The sequence below is a fragment of the Kogia breviceps genome, chromosome 8 (assembly GCF_026419965.1).
Source record: "Kogia breviceps isolate mKogBre1 chromosome 8, mKogBre1 haplotype 1, whole genome shotgun sequence".
NCBI classification, from domain to species: domain Eukaryota; kingdom Metazoa; phylum Chordata; class Mammalia; order Artiodactyla; family Physeteridae; genus Kogia; species Kogia breviceps.
Window position 1 is genome coordinate 42,342,426 of NC_081317.1, and position 20,685 is coordinate 42,363,110.

Genomic DNA, 20,685 nt, shown 5'->3' on the forward strand with positions numbered 1-20,685 from the left:
TGCCTCCAAGGGCTGGACCCGCCCACACACAGTCAGATGGGTCAGGTTCCTGCAGCCCTTCAAAGCTCCATTTGCGACACCCTTCAAGAGGGGAGTTCCCAATGGGTGAAAGCAGCAGCAGCCACTGAGGATGGAATGCCCCACACCTACTTCAGTATGATATGATAGCTATCATTGGTTTCTTTCAGTGTGTCCAGGATAAAACAGGCTTCTTCCTGAAAGTTCTGTATCATCTCATCACTAAAGAGCACATGGATTCCTGCTGGCCCCTGCTTGTGCACCTGGCTCACCTGGCGAGGGGAAATGCCGAAAAGCTGAGCAATTTTTTCTGTCAGTTCAACAGCCGTCAGTTCTTCTAGGTAGATGGCATGGTCAGCGAAGACAGTACCCTCTGCGTCTCCATCCTCATGCCTCTGCCACTGCTGCTGCTCCCTCAGCTGCAAGGATTCCTGACAAACATAAATGGTTAGCCTTGGATGCACCATCCGGCCTTTTAATGCATTAAAAAGTCTGATTCCAGGTTTCTCTGGTGGCGCAGTGGTTGAGAGTCCGCCTGCCGATGCAGGGGACACGGGTTTGTGCCCCAGTCTGGGAAGATCCCACATGCCGCAGAGCGGCTGGGCCCGTGAGCCATGGCCGCTGGGCCTGCGCGTCCGGAGCCTGTGCTCCGCAACGGGAGAGGCCACAACAGTGAGAGGCCTGCGTACTGCAAAAAAAATAAATAAGTAAAAAGTCTGATTCCATCTGCAGGGCCACAGATTTGAATCACATCATCTCTAGTTCGTTTCAATAAATCTGCCCCTGTGAAGTTTGTAAAAAGTCTCGTGAATGTGGAAAAAGGGTTTTGATGCAACCCTTGCTGAGCTTCCTGAGGTGTGGTTGTCAGCAAGAGGTTATCTGTGACTGGAGAGGGCAGTTCTGGCTGGTGACTTGGTGAACCATTTCCTTCCCCAAGAGAAAGACTGCTATGGGAACTGCTGAAGCCAGGTGATGGGGAATGACTGACATACATAATCTCAGGCCATGGAGAGCACTCTGTGAGTAGAGTTGTCTCATAGGAAGGTTGATATTTCTGCTTCTCATGAGGCATTCGTCTCTCCATTTTCTCCCCCCCTTTTTTTTTTTTTTGTGGTACGCGGGCCTCTCACTGTTGTGGCCTCTCCCGCTGCGGAGCACAGGCTCCGGACGCGCAGGCTCAGCGGCCATGGCTCACGGGCCCAGCCGCTCCGCGGCATGTGGGATCTTCCCAGACCGGGGCACGAACCTGTGTCCTCTGCATCGGCAGGCAGACTCTCAACCACTGCGCTACCAGGGAAGCCCTATTTTTTGTTTTCTGTCTGCACCTTCGGGCTTGAAGACTTTGATCTGGCAGCTGGCTGAGTGTAAGTGCTCAGTATATGGTCCATTCTCGTTCTCCTTGAAGGTATCGATTTGTACTCGAAATGGCACTCCCTTCGCTCCACCATGTTTCCCCACAGTGAACTCTGTGCTAATATAATGCACCTGAATAAGCACAGATGTCCTCTTTGCAGGGTCCCACAGGAACTCCACTGTATTTCATTGCTTTGGATTAGCCCTAGGATTGATTATACCCACAGACATTGGGATATCTACGTCAAGAATTCTATCTCCAGGTCGGTTCCATCTCCAGCCCTCCAGCTGCTGATGTTCAGTGTATTGTAGCCGTCTGTCATGGAACACGACACGGAATATACTCTTCACCAGCTTGCCATTAATTTCTGGAAGTTCTCCAGGTTTCCTATTGTCTAGCATTCGGATTTCATAAGACTGGCCTTGATTGAGATATGTCAGGGTTTCATCATGGAGTCTCACTGCTGGAGAGGTGGCAGCACAAAGCACGTATTGAAAAGGGAGGATTTTATTCTCATTATCTGGAAGCAAACATGACTCTTCTTGCTTAAAAATGGGCAATGCTAGGACATCACCTGCGCTCCCACGCCGCTTTCGCACCTTTTCCCCCGCCCCTTTCTGTGGGAACCACCTGTCGTTTATCTGTCTGTCCCAAGACACAGGCAGGAGGGTGTCTGCTCTACCTCTGGGTCCTCAGCATACAGCCCAGTAAATGAGCCCAGGGCTGGGTCCCTGACTCCAACGTGGTCCCCATTTCCCTCCCTCACCAGCCTGATCACAGCCCAATCCAGCTCTGCTCAAGTTCTGACCTCATCCAAGACCCCAGCTTCACTTTTGACTCTTACCTCGCCAAGGCCTCAACAGCACACAAAGGAAAGGAATAAAGGCAGGTGCCGCTCACTACCAGGGGTACATCTCGACCTCCCTGAAGAAGGACTCAGCGTCCTGGGCCCTGTTCGAGTCTGCAGAGGGGAGTGAGGGGCAGAGCCTCAGCCAAGGCGCTGCAGTGGAAGAGTTTGTTCCTTCAGGATGGTCTCTGACTGGGCAGCCTACCTCTGTCTCTCCTTACAGAGGGACCTGCTTCGTAAGTAGGCTTGGGGACCCGGGCAAGTAGGGGTGGGAACCTGGGCAATGCAAGTTCCAGACCTGACCTGGTCTATTGGCACCCTCTAGAGGACAGTGCTATTACCAGAGCTGGCTTTGCAACTAGATCCTATACCACCTCTCCACAATGAGGGGCTGCAGGCCTCAGAAGCTTCTGGACCCACTGCCCACCATTCACTACTCCAGCTGGCGGATCTCCTTACATTCTGCAGACCAGCAACCCCTCCCTGGTTTCTCAGCACCGGGTCACCTGCTCAAATCCCAAACTGGCCCATCTTTGGAGGCTCAGCCATTCCCTGGCTCCAGAAGTCCTCTCAGATGGCAGTTGGTGCCCTGGTTTGCTCCTGACCCCTCCTTGGTCACCCCACCTGCAGCCTTACATTCTGGTCCAGCTTGGCTCCTTCCCAGAGGCCTTGCTTGCTGTTCCCAAGGGAGGCATCTTCCTGAGGGCGGGGCCTAGGGTTCCCCTTCCCCCACTCAGACAGGGGCTCCCAGAGGATGAGGCCCAGGCTCTTTCTCCTCCCCACCAGAATAAGAACCTCCAGAGAACCAGGCCTGGATTTCTACCTCCCCTCTTAGACTGAGGTTTTCTTGTATATATGCTTATGTCTCTTCCTTCCCCTCAGAATGGGAGGCCCCTGAGTCCAGGGCATTGAGTCTCCCCTTCTTCCTTTGGGACGGGTGCTTCCTCTTTTTTTTTTTTTTTTTTTTTTTTTTTTTGCGGTATGCGGGCCTCTCACTGTTGTGGCCTCTCCCGTTGCGGAGCGCAGGCTGCGGACGCGCAGGCTCAGCGGCCATGGCTCACGGGCCCAGCCGCTCCGTGGCATGTGGGATCTTCCCGGACCAGGGCACGAACCCGTGTCTCCTGCATCGGCAGGCGGATTCTCAACCACTGCGCCACCAGGGAAGCCCAACGGGTGCTTCCTTAGGTCTGACTCAGGGTTTTCTCCCCAACTCCTCCACCTGGCTGTTGATCTCCAGACTTTTCCACCTCCAATCCCCATTCTGTGCAGTTCTTCCCACAGCAGGGGCACTCAGGAGCCTCTGGAGCCTCCCCCAGGTCTGGGGCCCTGGGAGGGCTTCCTTCTGCTCTTGGCTGGACCCTTGGCTTGGAGCACAGGCCCTTCCTGTGGGACCGTGAGGCCCAGAGCGCCCACCCCGAGCTCCACCTCTGACCTTACAAAGGCTGCCTCAGAACCTGGTCTCCGTGGTGCTGCTGGCAAGAGAAGGGACGCTATTTTGGGCAGTGCGTCCAGACTTGGCTCAAGTGACAGGGCCCAAACCCCTGCCCCACTGACCTCTTCCCTGGAGCAGCAGAGCAGAGCAGTGCTCGGGCCACCCTGAGGAGGCCCGAGAGGCGGGCTCTAGCTTGGGGACGCAGGGACAGCGGAGCCCTCACAGGGGCTGCAGCCAGAGCCTGAGACAGTCACGGAGGAACAAGTTCAAGACCTGCTGTGACTGAGAGGCCCCCAAGGCAGACGCTGGGAAGCATAAGGCACTTCGGCAGAGTGAGTCGGGTTCCAGATAGGGCTGGGACAGGGGGCCTCCCCTGGGACCCAGGCCTGGGAGTGCCACTCCTGGGGACCACATGGGGAGGAGGTGACCGTGGGACTGTCCGGGGAAGGAACCCCAGCTGGGAGTTGAAGGCCTGGATATCCGTTCTGGTTTAGTCCTGAGTTGCTGCGTCACATGGGCGCGTCACACTTCCTCTCTGGGCTTCAGTTTCCCTACCTGTAAATTGACTGCTGGGAGGCCCAGTGGTACAGCAGAGACTGGGAGGATGTGTGGGGCTGGGCTGCCAGCAGAGCCTGGGGGGGTGGTGGGAGTGGGGGGGCGAGTAGAGACTGGCGACATGGGACCAAAGCAGAAGGGATGCAGATCAGAGTAATGGGTGGATTTCTGGCTTTGCTGGAGTGGTTCCTCCCTCTGGAGTCCCCTCCTGAGAGGCTGGGGCTAGAGGGTTTCTGCCATCAGGGCTAGGGATGTGAACTTAGGCTGCAGTTAGAGGGAAGCGGGCTAGAGAACAAGGGAGCATGCAGGATGGGGAAACTCCAGGGTTACCTTTGTGCTGTCATTTGTGAGGAAAATGGGGATTAAAAGGGGGAATTTTCAGGAAAGGTGAGAGGGTAGATTTTGTTCTGAGGTGGGGGTTAGGACTAAATGAACTTTCAGGACCTCATCCTGTGTGAATGTGTGTGTGTGTGTGTGTGTGTGTGTGTGTGTGTGTGTTCTAGGGGAGGCAGACAAGGCCCTGGAAAGTCACAGTTTAAGTCAGCAGCAAGAGAGCTTGAGGTTAGACTGAAGACAATAATACCCGCATATGTGAGGGGTGGAGCTGCTGGGGGGAGGCTGTGGGCATCTCCACTGTCCAAAGCTGGGCTGCAGACTTGGGAAGGTCAGGAGGACCTCCGCAGGGCCTGGTCCAGGGGCCCAAGAGTTCGGGGGCCAGCAGGGGTGAGGGGGTGGGGCTTCAGTGCCACTCCCCATTGGCTGAAGACACCGACCCCTCCTTCTCCCTCCCTGCCAGCTGGGCTGGGTTGAGGGGTTGGCACTGGCAGGAGCTGTCCCTGTGGCTTTCTCCCCTGGGGGAGCTGAGGTCTGATGAGAATGAGGGGCAAAGTTCTGAGCACCCCAGCCCTAGTGACCTCTCTCTGGCTCCACAGCATCTAAAAATCTCAAAGACAGACTATGACTCAGGCCGACAGGAAGAAGCGGTAAACATCCCACCCATCCCCCTACCCCAGGCCTCCCCTCCTGCACCCAGCACACCCCCAGGGCCCTCCCTGCCCCTCTCTCAGCCTCTCCCTCATGGTAGCTGATCCCCCCCAGACTCCTTCCTTCCAACCCTGTGCCAGCCCATGGGGCCCAGAAGAAGGGTCTCTCCCACCTGTGCCCATAGCCAAGCATGGGCTGGGCCCTGGGCTGAGGGGAGGCTGAGAAAGACCCAGATGAGGGTCAAGGGGTTGGGCAGTGGGTTCCAGCTGCCCCTGTGTAGGTTGTGCTCGACTGAACTGAACTCACCACCTCTCACCCGCTCAGGCTCAGGTCTCTTTGGGGTGAAATAAAAGCCAAAGTCCTTGCAATGGCCAAGGCCCTGCCTATCTAGTGCCCGCTTCCTCTCTGACCTTCCCCCACCCCACTCTCCCCTTCTTTCCTTCAAACATGCTCAGAGTCCTTCAGTGACCATCCCCCCTGCCTGAAACGTTCTTTCCACAGTTCCCCACAGGGCTCGCTCCCTCCCCTCCTCCCTGTCTTTTTTGTTGGTCTTCGTTGCTGCGTGTGGGCTTTCCTCTAGTTGCCGCGAGCGGGGGCTACTCTGTGTTGCGGTGCACGGGTCTCTCGTTGCAGTGGCTTCTCTTGTTGCGGAGCACAGGCTCTAGTTGCACAGGCTTGAGTAGTTGCGGCATGCAGGCTCAGTAGTTGCGGCTCGTGGGCTCTAGAGCACAGGCTCAGTAGTTGTGGCTCACGGGCTTAGTTGCTCCATGGCATGTGGGATCTTCCCGGACCAGGACTCAAACCCGTGTCCCCTGTATTGGCAGGCAGATTCTTAACCACTGGGCCACCAGGGAAGTCCCCTCCTCCCTGTTTTTGCTCAAATGCCACCTTCTCAGTGAAGCTCACCCTGACTGCCCTGCTCTGTCACTGCCCACCCCCTTTTCCTTGCTCTACCTTTTCCCGTAGGATGTACTACCTTCTACCACACAGATGACCTACTTAGGACATTTCATCTCTGCCTGTCAGCTCCACATGAGCATGGATGTTGGCCTGCTTGTGTGCTCTTGGATAGAGAGAATGAATGGGTGCCCTCTGCACAGATGACATCGCTGTCTCTGCCCAGGACTCTCAAAGGGCTTTAGACCCTTTTTCCAAAGACCCACTGGTCCTGCAGGCAGCTCAGTCCCAGCTGAAAACAGACTTCTCCACTCCTCTCCCGCCACTTCCTGTGGTCTCAGCTCAGTCAAGGACCCCCTTCTCCTCCTATGCTCAAGCCAGAAGTCAAGGCCTTGTCCTTGATATTCTGTCCCCCACGCCTCACATCTAACCACCAATCTGCTAAAATATGTAAGATATCCTCACTCCCACATCCCTACTCCCTCACAGCCACTTTAGGCCACCACCTGCCCATTCTTCAAGTCTCTTCAGGCCTTGCCTCCCACCCGGGGGCTTCTTGCTCTGACGGTGTTATCCACCGCCTCCACTGGATGAAGCCATCCAAGGGCAGAGACTGGATTTTTACTTTTACCCCTTGTGCCTGACTTATAAGTAGCTGCTCAACAAACATTTGTTAAATGGATAAATATTGGTTAGCTGGTTAAATGGTTGGCTTGAGGTTAGTTGGATAGTTTGCAGCTGGTTGGTTGATTAGATAATTAAACGAGCTGGTCAATAGGAGAATCAGTTAGTTGGTTAAGTTGCTAGGTTGATGAGTTGAAGGGTTGGTTGGTGGGTCGTTAGATATTTAGTTCCTTGGTTAGCACATATTACTTAGGTAATTACCTCATTGGCTGTTAGTTTCTTGGTTTGTAGGCTAGTTTTCTTAGATGCGCTATATCATTCTATACCCTTCCCTGAGCTCTCTCATCTATGCCCATGGGTCAGATGACCATCTATGATATGGTGACCTCCAAATGGGTATCTCTAAACAAGACCACAGGACCAGCAGCCTCCTGGTCACCTCCACTTAGCTGTCTAGTGAGCTCCTCAAACTCGCCACACCCAGAAGGGGACCCCTCATTCTCCAGCCTAAGCCTGCAGCTTCTCTCATGTGCCTCACGCAGGCCACTGTGCTGCTCTAGCCAGAGCCTGGGGTCATCCCTGACTCTTCCTTCTCCATTCTCCTCTCTAATAAGACACCGAGTCTGTCAGTTTGACTGTCTTCCTCTCACCACCGCCACTGCACCTTCTTGGCTCAGGCTGCCGTCGCCTCTCAGCCTGTCTGATTGCTCACCACGCCTCTACTCCTGCTCCCTTATTCCTGACTCCAAAGAGGAGACAGTGCTTCCGCTTAAATCCTCCACCCCACGGCCCTCTGCGGTGAGGTCAGACTCCCTAACGTGGGCCATGAGGCCATCTGTCCCTCTCTGCCCATCTCGTGCCACTCTCCCTTCTCTCTCTGCAGCCCATCCTTATAGAATTCCTCTATACATCACACACTGTCGTAGCTGCAAGCCTTTGTCCAAGCATTAGCCCAGAACCTTCCCCAGCCTTCTTTGATGCTCCTTAATCTGGTCGATCTTGTATTCTCGACCTATATTTCACTTCCTCTGGGAGAGCCTCCTACTCCCTCCTCTGGGTCACCTGCTTCCTCCCTGCAATCCCATAGCGCCCACTCTTCACTTGTGGCAACACTCTTTACACTTTTAAGTAACTGCTTAGTTAATTGTTTGTCTTCCTAAGAGCAGGGATCGTGCCGATGTTCTTTACTGCAGTCACTGAACATAGTAGGCATGCTAGGCATTCAATAAATCTTTGGTTCATTGGCTCCTTGGTGGTTGTCACTTACTGCATCCTGCCTGCTTTGTGGTGAGGAGGAAGGGGCCAGGGTTCCAGAGCTCTCTTGGTGTCTGTGACTTCCTGCTTTGTCTACCGCTCCTCTGCCTCTGTGGTACCTTCCCAGGACTGTTCTTGAATTCCTGCTGTCTCAGACTCTTCTTCAGGGCTGAGGAGGCATAGGGGCAAGGCGACCCTTATATGATGCTGCATGGGAGCTGCAGTTGGATGGGAGCCAGTGGACCGACCATCCAGGCAACTCTACATCCCCCTCCATATGCTCAGTCCTGGGTTTGTTTCCCTGAAGTAAGGAGAGAGCAAGGACTAGGGTGGGTGAGAAATGAACATGGGGTCTCAGCCAGAAAAGTGGAAGGTGTTCTATCCATGCCTGGTTTACATTTCTCACTCCCTGTCCTTACTCTTTGCTGGTGTGAGGCTGGGGAAAGTCAGCAAGCTGAACCGGGGTGTGGGTGATGTTGCTGACCCCAGCAGGGTGAGGAAGGTGAGGGTCACTTAGCGTGGGAGGCGGGGGAGAGTCACCAGTCTGAACAAGCACTAAGGCTGCACTTAGAGGCATCTGCACCCCTCCTCCTCCTCCTTAGCCTCCGGACACCGTCTCCTTCCTCACACTCAAGTCCTATTCCCCCACCATCAACAGAAGATAGAGCCTCTAACTCACTTTTTCATCTCTCTATCCATCCAATCATGCACTTACTAAACAGATGTTTATCAAGCCTCTACCATGTGTCAGGCACTGTGGGAAGTTCTGGGGATCTAGTGGAGAGTAACAGAACTCTCAGTCTTCGTTCATTCGACAGTGTATATTGCACACCTACTACGTGCCCGGCACTGTGCTAGACAATGAGGATACAGCAGGGAGTAAGACACAGTCCCTCCTTTCCTCTGTCCCTCCCATTCATTCGTTCATTCATTCACTCACTCACAAGCATTCATTTGGGTTGACCTTGCTTCAGAGCCTGGTATGTTCTGCTGTCCCCGTCATCTCTGGAAGAACCTGGGGCATGCTTCAGGCCTCGGTGCTGTTTCTAGAGCCCGGGAGTTGACTTTGCCACAACCTGTGCTGTTTGCAGAGCCTCACTGCTACCAGATCCTGCCTGATGCCTTACCTGTGTACACAGAGCTCTGGCCCCAGCAGACAGGCAGACAGACAGACAACTGAGCTCCACTCTCCTGCCTGCTCTCTCCCACCTACTTCTCCCCTGAGGCTCTTTGGCAGCACAGATGGCACTTAACTGGCTTCCCAGCTGCCCCCTCTGCAAGCTGGCCTCATTAGTGCGCCCTTCCCAATGGTCCAGTCCCCATCAGGAGGAAGAAGGGGCATGATCTGGATACCCTCAGTCCCTCTCCACATCCCTGGGACTCTCACATGCCTCTGACCCCAGCAGTACCAGCTGCCCTGGGCAAGAGGAGGTGTGTGGAGTGGCCACTGAGTTACCCATTAACTCAGCCATGAGTTGAAAACCCGATGGACTGTAAGTGCACCCGATCTCATTTCTGCCCACGGGCTCCGGCTGCTGCTTCAGGTCCATCTGCATGTCCAAGATGGTCACACCGCCTGCAGTAACAAGGATGCAAGCAGTACTGCAGAAGGAGATGGTGCGCGAGTTCCTGGCCGAGTTCCTGAGCACATTTGTCATGATGGTGAGTGGGTGGGTGGCACAGGTGAGCAGGCTCTGAGGAAGGGGCGTCAGGAAGGTAGGGCTCTTACTAAGGGCAATGCATGACCCCCTCCCCACCGCTGGGCCCTGAGTCACACTGTCCATTCCCCGGCCTCTGAGCTAGGAGCCTGAGGGAGAAGCATAGGAAAATAAGGAGAGAGCTCTGTCTTTCTCACCAAGTCTTTTTGGGAGAGAAAGGGCTCATGGTACGTGGGAGCAGAATGAAATCCTGGGCTGCTTGGGGATGAGTGGGTTGGGGGCATGTCTGGAAGCGAGGAGAAGGGGAACGAAGAGCAAAGAGATTGGAGAGGACATTGAGGCTTTGAGAATTAATCCTGAGGGCAATGGGGAGACATCGAAGGTTCTCAAGCAGGGGAATGATATGGCCAGATTTGGATCTTAGAAGGAAATTCCGGGCGCAGTGTGGAGCCTAAGCCGACTGGGCAAAGCTGGAGGGAGGGGAACCGAAGAGGCTGTGGCAATGACCTCGGATAGAGAGAGGGTGTGACTGGTCCAGGGATGGAGAAGAAAGCACACATCTGAGAGAGTTATGGAAGATGGAACCTGCGAGGAACAGATGTGGGGTAAGTGCTTAGGGGGCCGTTCCGTGGAGTCTGCGGCCCAGCGCAGGGCGAGGCGTGAGGTCAGTTTTAATGTGACCAGGTGAGGTGCTGGGGAGAAATCTTGGGGGTGGTTGGATATAGGGGTCTGGAACTCTAGAGAGTGGCTTGGGCTGGAAGTAAAGAGTTAGACTACATCAGAATGTGAATTGTGGTTATAAAAATTGTCCAGTGAGAATGTACAGAAAGAGAAAAAAACTGAGTTGAGGACAGCCTGAAGAATGAAGAGGAGCACACAAAGGGGTCTGAGAAGGAGTGACCGGAGGGGTGAGAGGAGGGGGGCGGGGACCGGGTTACAGAAGCGGTGGGGTCCACAAGGAGTGAGTGGTCAGCAGTGTGGGAGGCTGCAGACAGGCCAGAGAAGTGAGCGCTGACACCTTCTTGTACAGAATGGCAACCTGGAGGTCCTGGGGCACCTTGGTGAGGGCTCTTTTAGTGGATGATGGGACAGAAACCATATGCGAGTGGGATTTCTTGGAAACTCCCTGTCCCTCCACCTGCGTCGGCCCTGCCACTTATCCCATCCAGCCTCTTCCCTTAAGCTGTGGCCATGCTTGTTTGCTCCTTACGAAGGCCCAGGTCCTTAAGAAGAAGGGCTAGCTTCTGGGAAGGGAAGCAAAAGCATCAGGAGCACGCCAGAGGTGGCAGGGGGCTGGGAGTCGGGGGGAGAGGATGAGTGTGGTTGTGTGTGCGTGGGTGAATGTCTGTGCGTTGAGTCACGGTGTAGGAGACAGTGCGATCCACAGAGCCCAGGAGACTCTGGACACCTAGGTTCTTATCCTGATCATCCTGCTACTGAGTCACCAGCTGGCCTTGGGCAGGCCTCTCTGTGGCTCAGAGCCTGTCTTCTCAGACATTATTAAGTGTGTTGAATCGGGCCTCCATGGGCTTTGGAGCTGGGTTTGAATTCCGGCTCTGCTATCTTCTAGCTCTGTGATGTTACATAAGCATCTTAACTGTTCAGAACTTTACTAATATCGAGCTGGTCAACTTGTGTGAAGAAGGTCAAGAGCCCGACACCCAGTGCACACATAGGACATATGTGTTGGTTGTTTGTCAAACTGACAAGCGCTCTAGCTGCTCTCCCCTCCCTGCCTCTCGCTGTCTCCCCCTCCTCCATTACCTGCCCTCCTGAGCTGTGATAACAGCATCTGGATCCACTCTTGCCTTAATCCAGGGCAAAGTAATTCATTTATGACAAGACATTCCAGCCCCGTGAGGGCTGTTAAACCTTGGAACTGTGGAGGCGGAAGGGTGCCTCCTCAGAGAGCTCTTAGGGAAATGAAGCACTGACCACATGCATTCATGCCTGCCCACTGCCCAAGTTTGCGTTTTGCTTCCTTTTATTGAGATTATTATTGAGCACCTACTGCATACCAGGCACTATAATGCTAAGCCCTTATGTGCAGCATCTTCCCAAATCCTCACAACAGCCCTGTAAGGGAGGTACTATTATTATCCCCATTTCACAGGTGGGGAGACTGAGGCTCCGTGAGACAAAGTCACTTGCCCAAGTTCACATTTTAAGTTGAGATGAAATCCAGTCCAGTCTAATATCCCCGCCTTGACCCTTCATCACTCTGCTCTGTCCCTTAGCTTAGCTGTGGATTTCTGACTGTCCCCCAGCTGAGGTAAGGCCCTCACTTTGGGTAGTTCAAGACCACTCTCCAGGCCTCGGTCTCCCTTGGGAGCAGAAACATTTGCCATTCAGTTGCTGTGAGATTCGAAGGGAAGTTACCCTTGTAAAAGAACTTTGGGAGGTTCATGCTCACAGAGGACATCGTGTTGTTGCTATTTTTAGGTGTCGGGCCTGTGTGCCAAGAAGTGGTGGCTTTTTCAGTTGATAGGAAGCTCAGTGAGTCATCAGCGCAAAGGTTTCCCCAGAAAAACTAGAGTGACCTTGGGCCCCATTTACTGCCGACAAGATGAGGGAATCAGACTGTTCCACTCGGTTCCACTCTGTAACCTCAGGGGCTGTTGTCCTCCGGGCTGGGCCCATGGCTATTGGAGGGACCTGGACAGGCTGGGCCACGTTCACTGACCAGAGAGGGTGGGCGCTGGGCTATCAGGGCCCTAGCAAACCAGCTGTAGTTGTGAGTAGTAGGGCAGGGGTTGCAAACTCGTGCTGTGGGGGGCCAGAGAGAGTCACCTGAGGGTGGCGGAGACGGTAGCTAAGGCAGAGTGCTGACCTATGCGAAGACATGGCTGCCACCACTCCAGCGACAGTTGCCATGCCACATAGAATGCAGGTCACTGTTGCAGAGCTCCTGATTTTGCAAGAGAAGCTGAAACTTCTGTGCGTGTGTCAAAACCAGTTTATCCAAACAAAACGTGTGCTGGATGTCTTAGGTCCAGGGGCTGCCAATTGGCAACCTTGACACAGGAGATCATGTGGGGTTTATTCACTCATTCATTATTTTTCGTAAATGGTTTTGAGCTCCTACTTGGAAATGCGGACGCTTGGTCTTCAGACCCTCCATGCCTGCTCCAGCCCCCGCACCTCCTGACCCCCCAAGCCTTCCAGCCTGGCCTGGCCTTGCTCCCCACCCCCAGCGCTACTCAGACACTTTGCTCGTCCTTTCCTCTCTCCTTTGTCTTCAGCCCCTCCCTCTCTCAACCTTAACACACTCAGGTCTCTCGACCTAAAACAGCAGAACACAGAACATCCCTCCCTTCACCCCGTGACCCCCTTCATTTATCACACTCGCTCTCCCTCCCTCCTCAGGTAGGTTCTCAAAGGCATGTCTACCCTGGTCCTTTCAACTGTTCACCACCTACCCCCCTCACGCTTTCTGGGACCTGGTTTCATCAGACCCCATGGTCTGATGATACAGTGCTCACCACGTTACTCATGACCACTGATGGTCACACCCAAAGGGGTGCTTTCCAGGCCTTCTTGTGCTTGACCCAGAGTCTGCACATGACTGTGGGGGCCACACCCTTCTTGGGAAACTCTGCTTCTCCCTGGGGTCCAGGGCACATTCTCTTTGTTCTTCCATTTCAACAGCTGCTCCAGCTGGGGTTTCTAACGCCCACCCCTGAGGGCTGATGTTTGGCCCTAGGTTCAGCCCTCAGCTGCCCACTCACCCTGCGCCCTCTCCCAGGGGGTCTTCATCCTGCCCGACGGCTTCAACTGCAGCCCTTGTGTCCACAATTCTTCAGGTTTTCTTTTTTCAAAAACTCTAGAACTGTTCAAAGGAAATACAATATGAGCTACGTATGTAATCTAAAATTTTCTAGTAGCCACATTAAAAAGGTAAAAAGTGACAGGTGAAATTAATTTTAATAGTTATTGTATTTAACCCATATACCCACAATGTTACCAGTTCAACATGTAATCAGTGTACAATTATGAATAAGATCTTCTACATTTTCCTTTTCTTACTAAGCCTTTGAAATCTGGTGTGTGCCTTACACATACAGTAGATCTCAATTTGGACTAGCCACATTTCAAGTACATAATAGCCATATGTGGTTCATGGCCATCATATTGGATGACATGGGTCTAGACTCTGATTTCCAGCAGTTTGGACATCTAGAGGTCCCTCAAAGACAACATATCCAAAACACATAGACTTTTCAGAGGAGGTGTCGTCTGAATATGGTCATTTTAAAAAAAAATAATTAATTTGGGGGGCTGCATCGGGTCTTAGTTGTGGTGCGCGGGCTTCTCTCTAGTTGTGGCGCATGGGCTCCAGAGCATGTGGGCTCTGTAGTTTCTGGCGTGCGGGCTCTCTAGTTGAGACACGTGGGCTCAGTGGTTGTGGAGCACACAGGCTGAGTTGCCCCGCGGCATGTGGGATCTTAGTCCCTTGACCAGGGATTGAACCCGTGTCCCCTGCATTGGAAGGTGGATTCTTAACCACTGGATCACCAGGGAAGTCTCTGAACATGGTCTTAGAGTATCAATTTTTCAGGATCTAGTATTCCAGAGGGAGGGAGTGGCATATGTAAAAACACAGAGGCATGAGAAAGCAAGGCATGCAGGGAGCAGTGTGCTTGCTTGCTCTGAGGCTGGTACAGGTGACTGCTTACATTCAAAAACTGGCTTACCATGTGCGAGATGTGTACTTCGGACAAGCCACTCAACATCTCTTAGCCTCTGGTTGCCCATCTGTCAAATGGGGAGAATAATAGTACCTAATGCATAAGTTGGTTTAAGGGTTAAAGGAGGTGACAGATAGAACTTGCTGTCATATAGTAAGTGTTCAATAAATGGTTATTTTTCTTAATAATAGTAGTAATGCTAGTGCTCAGCATAGAGAACACTGGAGCAGGTAAGAAACTGAGAGGCAGAAGGCATGAAATCAAGTGTCTTAAATGGTGGCTTAGTGACTTTGGACTTCATCCTAGAAATGGAAGGGAACTAGTGAACATTTGAACAAAAGGCAGACATGGTCAGATTTTTGTGCTAGGTCACTGGCTGCAAGGAGGAGACTGAGTAAGATCTGGGAGAATGTAAGCTGAGCTGATTGTGTGTGGGGGAGGAGGGAGAGTGAAAGAAAGTGAAGAAGCTTCACTTTCTGGCTTGGCCAACTGGGAGGGGGGAATATGGGATGAAGATCACATTTTCCGAGAGATGGTGAGCTTTCAAAATAGAGCTGGAGACGCTTGTGAAGCACCCCGGAGACTTCCAGTGGGTATCTGGAAATAGGGATCTGGCTCCCAGGTGGAGGTTTTGGGAGTTAGTGAATCAGGCATATCTGAAGCTCTAGCCCCGGTAAGAAAATGCAGGAGTGACTGGGGTGAGATATGAAAAGGGCCAGGGATAGAGCCCTGGGATCATCTGTATGTTATGAGGCAGATGAAGGAAGAAGAATGTGGGAAGGAACTGTGGACCGGGGGAGGCTACAGAGGGAAAAGGAAAACCAGGAGAGGGAGATGTCATGGAAGCCAAAGAGGAGGTACTTGCCAGAAGCACAGTGTGGTTAAGGGGGTGAAAGTCAGCACAGTCAAGTGAGATGATGCCTGAAGGGACCTCTGGGCAATCTGGAGGTTGGAGCCCTGGGACAGAGCACCGGTGTCTGTGACAGTTGGAAGCAGAAGCTGGGCTGAGGAGGGAGGGCAAGGGAAGGGATAAAGGAGCCAGCCAGCAGGTCCTTCCTGGAGCCTGACTGACATGAGAGGGGGCGTCCAGGAGTCCACCGGTGGACAGGGAGGCTGGGCTGAGGCGGGAAGCTTGACTTTCAGGAAGGAAGAGACCTGAGCGTGTGGCAGCCGGTCAAGGGGAGTGTGGAGGGTACAGGCCAGGGCAAGGTCTCTGCAGAAGGAGAGAGAGGTGGGAGCAGGGGCCAGAGCTGAAGGGAGGGTGGATATAGGGGCAGGTGGGTGTTGTTGAGTGAGGGCCTCCTTTTAGGTCTCTAAGCCCTCTGTGAAGGGGGTCAGTGGGCCGTGTCACCTGCTGAGATCTGGTGCTTGGGGATGGGCAAGAAGTTCAGGAGCGACACCCCAGGGCAATGGGAACGAGGCTGGCTCTGGGGCTGAGTGTGTGGGGCTCCTGATGGTTGGAGGTTCCTGGCAGAGTCCAGATGTGAGGCTTGGAGATTCCTTGAAGAAACTCCCTTCAGGCTAGGCTGAAGTGTGAGAAGCTCTGAGGGGTCGAATCCATACCAGCCCTGCCCTCCCGGAAGCCCTGCCTCCTCCAGGCCCTTCAGGTGCGCCTGGAGTCTAGGGACCTGGACATGCCCGTGAGAGCCCCTCACTCCACTGCCTCACCCCAGCTCCTTGCACAGCCCTCACCCAGCTCTCATTGGTCATGTCTGAGAGGCCTTGGCAGGGGCAAGGGGGAGAGGTCACGAGGAGGGAAGTCTCTGGAGGAGGGGGGCAGACAGGGTCCCCAAGGGCACTGCCGGGGAGGCCTAGCGTGGGATGGGCGGAGCGCCACTCTGAGGTTGGGGTTTCTGGGTGGTCAGCTCCCTCAGAGGCCCTCTCCCCCAGGTGTTTGGTCTTGGCTCCGTGGCCCACATGGTTCTAGGAGACAAGATGGGGAGCTACCTCGGTGTCAACTTGGGCTTTGGCTTCGGAGTCACCATGGGAGTGCACGTGGCAGGGAGCATCTCTGGTGAGTGGGCTGGGCCCCGCCTGACAGGCACGGCCAGGTGTCCCTGCGGGCTCCTCCTGCACACTTCCGGCCATCCCCTTCTCCAAGGCAGCCAGCGCCTTGCCCTCACGGGCTGCTTGGAGGGAGAACACCCTGAGCCCTTTTCCTCTGCCCAGAGGCTTCACGAGCCCCCTTGACCCCTTGTTTTTACTAGCTGGGTCAACTTAGGCAAGCGATTGAACCTCTCCATCCCTCACTTTCCGTAACGGCTAAATGGAGATGGTGGTGACTGCCTCACCGGGTCCTTGTGAGGACTGAGTGAGTATGCTCCACGAACGCTAGCCATTATTATTGTTGCTCTCAGTATTACTGATTATTGCTGTTTGTTTCTATGACGACACACTTGACCCTCCCTGCAGGGGCCCATATGAACGCGGCCTTGACCTTCACCAACTGTGCACTAGGCCGCATGTCCTGGAAGAAGTTTCCCGTGTATGTTCTGGGTCAGTTCCTGGGTTCCTTCCTGGCTGCTGCCACCATCTACTGCCTCTTCTACAGTGAGTGTCCCACCCTGGGTTGTCCATCTCTGGCCTCAGCCTCCTCCCCTGAAATATGGGCTGATCCAACCGAGTATCCTAGTCTGTGAAAATGTCTGGGAGAAAAAAGTCTTGGAGCTGCTCCTGCCCTCCATCCTACAACCTCATCTCTGAGACTGCAGTGGGGTTTGGCTGGGGGCAGGTTTATACTCAATCTGTGTTTCCACAGCCGCCATCATCGACTACTCAGGGGGAAAGCTGACAGTGACTGGTCCCACAGCCACTGCTAACATTTTTGCCACCTACCTTCCTGACCACATGACCTTGTGGAGGGGCTTCCTGGATGAGGTCAGTGGTCCAGGGTTGGGTGCCCCTCCTCAAGCCCTTCCCCACTCAGGAGGGGGCCAGCAGGCAGCCCCTCATGGTGAAGAGCACAAGAACTCTGGATGGGGACTGTACCAGGACATGTCTCTGCCGGCGGGTTTGGGCTGGGGGCACTGCTGAGGCCCTATGCTTGGCTAGGGGTCCCAGGTGGCTGCCATGGTGTTGGCTGCCACGGTGTCTGCTCCCCAGGTGTTAGTGACAGGGATGCTTCAGCTGTGTCTCTTAGCCATCACGGACAAGGAGAACAACCCAGCACTGCAAGGGACACAGGCCTTGGTGATCGGCATCCTTGTTGTCATCATTGGAGTGTCCATGGGCATGAACTCAGGATATGCCATCAACCCCTCCCGGGACCTGCCTCCACGCTTCTTCACCTTCATTGCTGGCTGGGGCACACAGGTCTTCAGGTACTGCCTTGCCCAGCCCATTCCTGTGAGTTTTCTGTGAGTTCCCTACATGTGGAGGGGTGGAGTAGCCCGGAAGCATCCTGCAGAGCTCCCAGTGGCCTGGGGAGGCAAGAGTAGGTCCTGACTTTCCTCCAGACCCTGTTCCTGGACTAAATGTCAACCCTGCCCCAGACCCGCCTCTGTCCCTGAATCAGGCTGAAGCTGATCGGTGCCCCAGGCTCAGGGGCAACTCCCAGGCTAGGGTGGGGTTTCTCCTCTACTCTCAGGCCCTACTCTCTGTCTCAGCCTGAGGTAGATGCAGGTGCCATGCTGGGCATCGGCCCCCTAAGCAGGCCTCTGCCTCTCTCGCCTGCAGCACCAAGGACTGGTGGTGGGTGCCAGTGGTGGCCCCAACCCTGGGTGCCTACTTAGGTGCCATCATCTACTTGATCTTCATTGGCTCCAGCATCCAACGGGAGCCCCAGATACTGGAGACTCCCTCGACGTGTGAAGACCGCACAACACCTGTGTTGCCCAAGACCGTGTCTCACCCACCTGCGACCTCTTCCCTCACCCCTGTCTCTGTGTCCCCCGACAACAGACCTTCAGTCCTGTCCCAACCTTAAGTGACTGCATCTGCCTAGAGCACCTCTAAGTAAGACTATTTGTGACCCCATCCCCATCCCAATAAAGAAAGTCTTGTCCCACAGTGGCACCCCTGGTTCCTGGGTGCCTCCTGTGGTTGGGCTTCCCTCTTGGATTCTTCCAGGAGCCCCAGGGTTCTTAGCCCAAGGCTGAGCATAGAGCTGAGAGGCCTCCGACTCCTTCCGGCCCTGGGAGCTGGGTCGCCCCTGGGGAAGAAAGTGGAAGGGCCAACCTGTGGCCTCGGTAAGAACAGGATCAGATCACAGGACACAGGACACAGAACAGTGGACTTTCAGGCACAGGGTAGGAGGCGATAGCTTGGGGGAAGGGACACCAGCTAGCAGCTAGGGGTCAGTTCTGGATATACCTTGAGTGCCCTGGGATAGGACTCTACACTCTCCCTCAGTTCTGGCCAGTCCTTGGACCAGACAAGGCAAGTCCCAAGTGTGTAGGTCAGAGTTTCTCAATCTAGTTTTCATTATCGCCCCCTCAGGAGCCTTTTAGACATTTTTTCCTTAATCACACAGTATTTTAATACCACAGATATACTGTATATCTGTTTATGTACTGTACATATATCTTTGCTTTATACAAATAAAAGTAAGATTTTAAAAAATCTCTCCCTTCCAAGGATCCATTTTTTTCTCCCATGGGAGCAAAATCTCCCCCACCCTTGAAAATGCCTGATGAAGACTGAAAGGAGGTAAAAGACTGGGCTCCTCTTCCTTCTTCATGAGGCCAGAGCTCTCCCACAGTAAGGAGCTTGAGTTGGAAAGGAAGATGCAGAGAGGAAGATCCTTCCAAAGGGCACAGGAAATGGTCTCGTGGGGTGCAGGGGGACAGGTGCAGAGGTTGGGTGGCGGTGGGGCAGCCAGAGTCCACTGACCCCGGGGCCTGGTGGAATCATCTGCGTTCTGGGACTCAGAAGGCAGCATCACCCATGGCTCCTGTCACTGCTCATGCATTTAGCCTTCCAACAACCATGGAGCTCCTCCTGGGTGCAGGCCCTGGGGATGAGGCTGGCTCTCTGCCTTCGAGGGGGGCAGCCCCTACTGGGGACAGGCAATCACAAGGAAGGAGCTAACTGGTGAAGAGGGGGTTCGTAGCCCAGCCTCAGGAGGAGACAGAGCAGAATGGGGGCTGGGGTGTGTCCTTCCTGGGGCTGATTGCCACACTTTAAGGTAGGAGGGGACAGCAGGCAGAGGAGGCTGGGCTTTCTTCTGGAAGTGTGGGCATGGCGAGATGAGGTTTAGAAAGCCCACCTGAGCTGCAGTGTGCAGGATGCTGGAAAACGGGGAGACTGGAGCCTGCAAGGGAGTGTGGTGTGAGGCTGCTCCAGAGGAGTGGCAGGGCAGCTAACAGGTCAGAGCTGGTGGGCGGAGAGGAAAGAAGGGATTCGCCTAATACCAAGGAGGTAAAACCTGCAGAACCTGGGCTTGGACTGGAGGAAGGAGTGGGTGAGGAAGAGGCGGGGGCCAGGGCTCATTTCGTTTCTGGCTTGGGCCCAGGGTGTTGGAGATGTCCCCACTGAGTGTGGTGCGTGGGAGAGGAACTGGTTTGAAGAGGAAGATGGTAAGTTATATCGTGGACACATTGACTTTGAGGTGCCTATGGGACTTGGGCAAGAGGTGTGTAGTCTTGGGCAAGTTACTCAGCCTCTGTGGGGCTCGGTTTTCTCATTTATAAAATGGGTCTAATAATATTACCTGCCATTTGTGTTGATGTGAATATTCAATGAAATAAAATATGTACAATGCTGAGGATAGTGCTTGGCACAGAGTAAGTGCCCAATAAACCATTAAGCCTTTTGTGTGGTCTGGAGCTCAGAAGAGTTGAAGCAGAGATTGGGGAAACGGGTTGTTTAGCTGGGGCCGAGGAAGGGTGAAAGAAGGGTCAGTGAGCAGGGTCCTGGGAGCACAGCCAAGAGGCAGCTGTGAGGTGGAGTGGGCCTCTCAAGAGGTTTGGTTGATGAGGGGCACTGGTGGTCAGGGGACACTGGAAACATCCCAGATGTCCATCAACAGAGGAACAGATACATTGCAGTCTAGTCACATATAGTGGAATACAATACATCAGTGAAAACTAAGGCACAACAGCTACCTACAACAACACGGGGAAGTTTGGAGGCATAAAGAGCAAGGGAGTACAACACCTTATACCATTAAAAAACAAGCAAAAAGGAATATATTCTTTGGGTGTACATATGTGATAAAACTACTTAAAAAAAAAGAAGGGATGCTTCCTCTATGGAGATAGAGATGCGTGATAAGATGGGGAGGAGCATGGGGGGCAAGCTATTAATAATTTTCTAGTTCTGGAGTTGGGGTAAATTTTTGGGTTTATTATGTGATTGTGCTTATAACATACAACTGTGATATATATTCATTCATAGGTATCATGTATTCTAAAAGATGAAGAAGAAATAGCAAT

The 20,685-nt window shown here is 53.7% G+C and overlaps 3 protein-coding genes across 6 annotated transcripts in view; 1 reads left to right on the forward strand and 2 right to left on the reverse strand.

Annotated features, from left to right (window-relative positions):
• Positions 1 to 146: 146 nt before the first annotated feature.
• Positions 147 to 9,521, reverse strand: LOC131761748 (alpha-globin transcription factor CP2-like). The gene is given in 4 exon segments (XM_067041065.1): positions 147 to 524; positions 749 to 1,110; positions 1,317 to 2,017; positions 9,469 to 9,521. Coding segments are annotated over 4 exon segments (1,494 nt in total).
• The window catches only part of NFX1 (nuclear transcription factor, X-box binding 1), a 106,838-nt gene continuing 86,526 nt past the window's right edge, over positions 374 to 20,685 (reverse strand). For both annotated transcript variants that reach the window (XR_010841952.1, XR_010841953.1), the window contains exons 26-27: positions 13,352 to 13,452; positions 374 to 449 (exon numbers count right to left, since the gene is read on the reverse strand). The gene's annotated coding sequence lies outside the window, so the exon portion shown is untranslated. The remainder of the gene's footprint in view (positions 450 to 13,351; positions 13,453 to 20,685) is intronic.
• On the forward strand, positions 3,721 to 18,873 carry AQP7 (aquaporin 7). Of its 3 annotated transcripts, none has more exons than XM_067041358.1 (7): positions 3,721 to 3,983; positions 9,510 to 9,627; positions 16,202 to 16,325; positions 16,724 to 16,861; positions 17,070 to 17,188; positions 17,414 to 17,631; positions 17,987 to 18,873. In XM_067041358.1, exons 2-7 carry the CDS (start codon positions 9,520 to 9,522, stop codon positions 18,234 to 18,236), a joined length of 957 nt encoding a protein of 318 aa, XP_066897459.1. In that variant the 5' UTR covers positions 3,721 to 3,983; positions 9,510 to 9,519; the 3' UTR covers positions 18,237 to 18,873. The 3 variants fall into 3 exon arrangements, with proteins under 3 accessions (XP_066897459.1, XP_066897460.1, XP_066897461.1); XM_067041359.1 differs by having other exon boundaries at positions 3,763 to 3,983; positions 16,769 to 16,861; XM_067041360.1 differs by lacking the exon at positions 9,510 to 9,627 and having other exon boundaries at positions 3,763 to 3,983.

Bases quoted from the DNA above. Each gene is read 5' to 3' on its own strand.
- AQP7 (XM_067041358.1), top strand. From the start codon at position 9,520: ATGTCCAAGATGGTCACACCGCCTGCAGTAACAAGGATGCAAGCAGTA. The intron at 9,628-16,201 runs GTGAGTGGGTGG...CCTCTCCCCCAG, and splicing joins TGAGCACATTTGTCATGATG to GTGTTTGGTCTTGGCTCCGT. The intron at 16,862-17,069 runs GTGAGTGTCCCA...GTGTTTCCACAG, and splicing joins CATCTACTGCCTCTTCTACA to CCGCCATCATCGACTACTCA.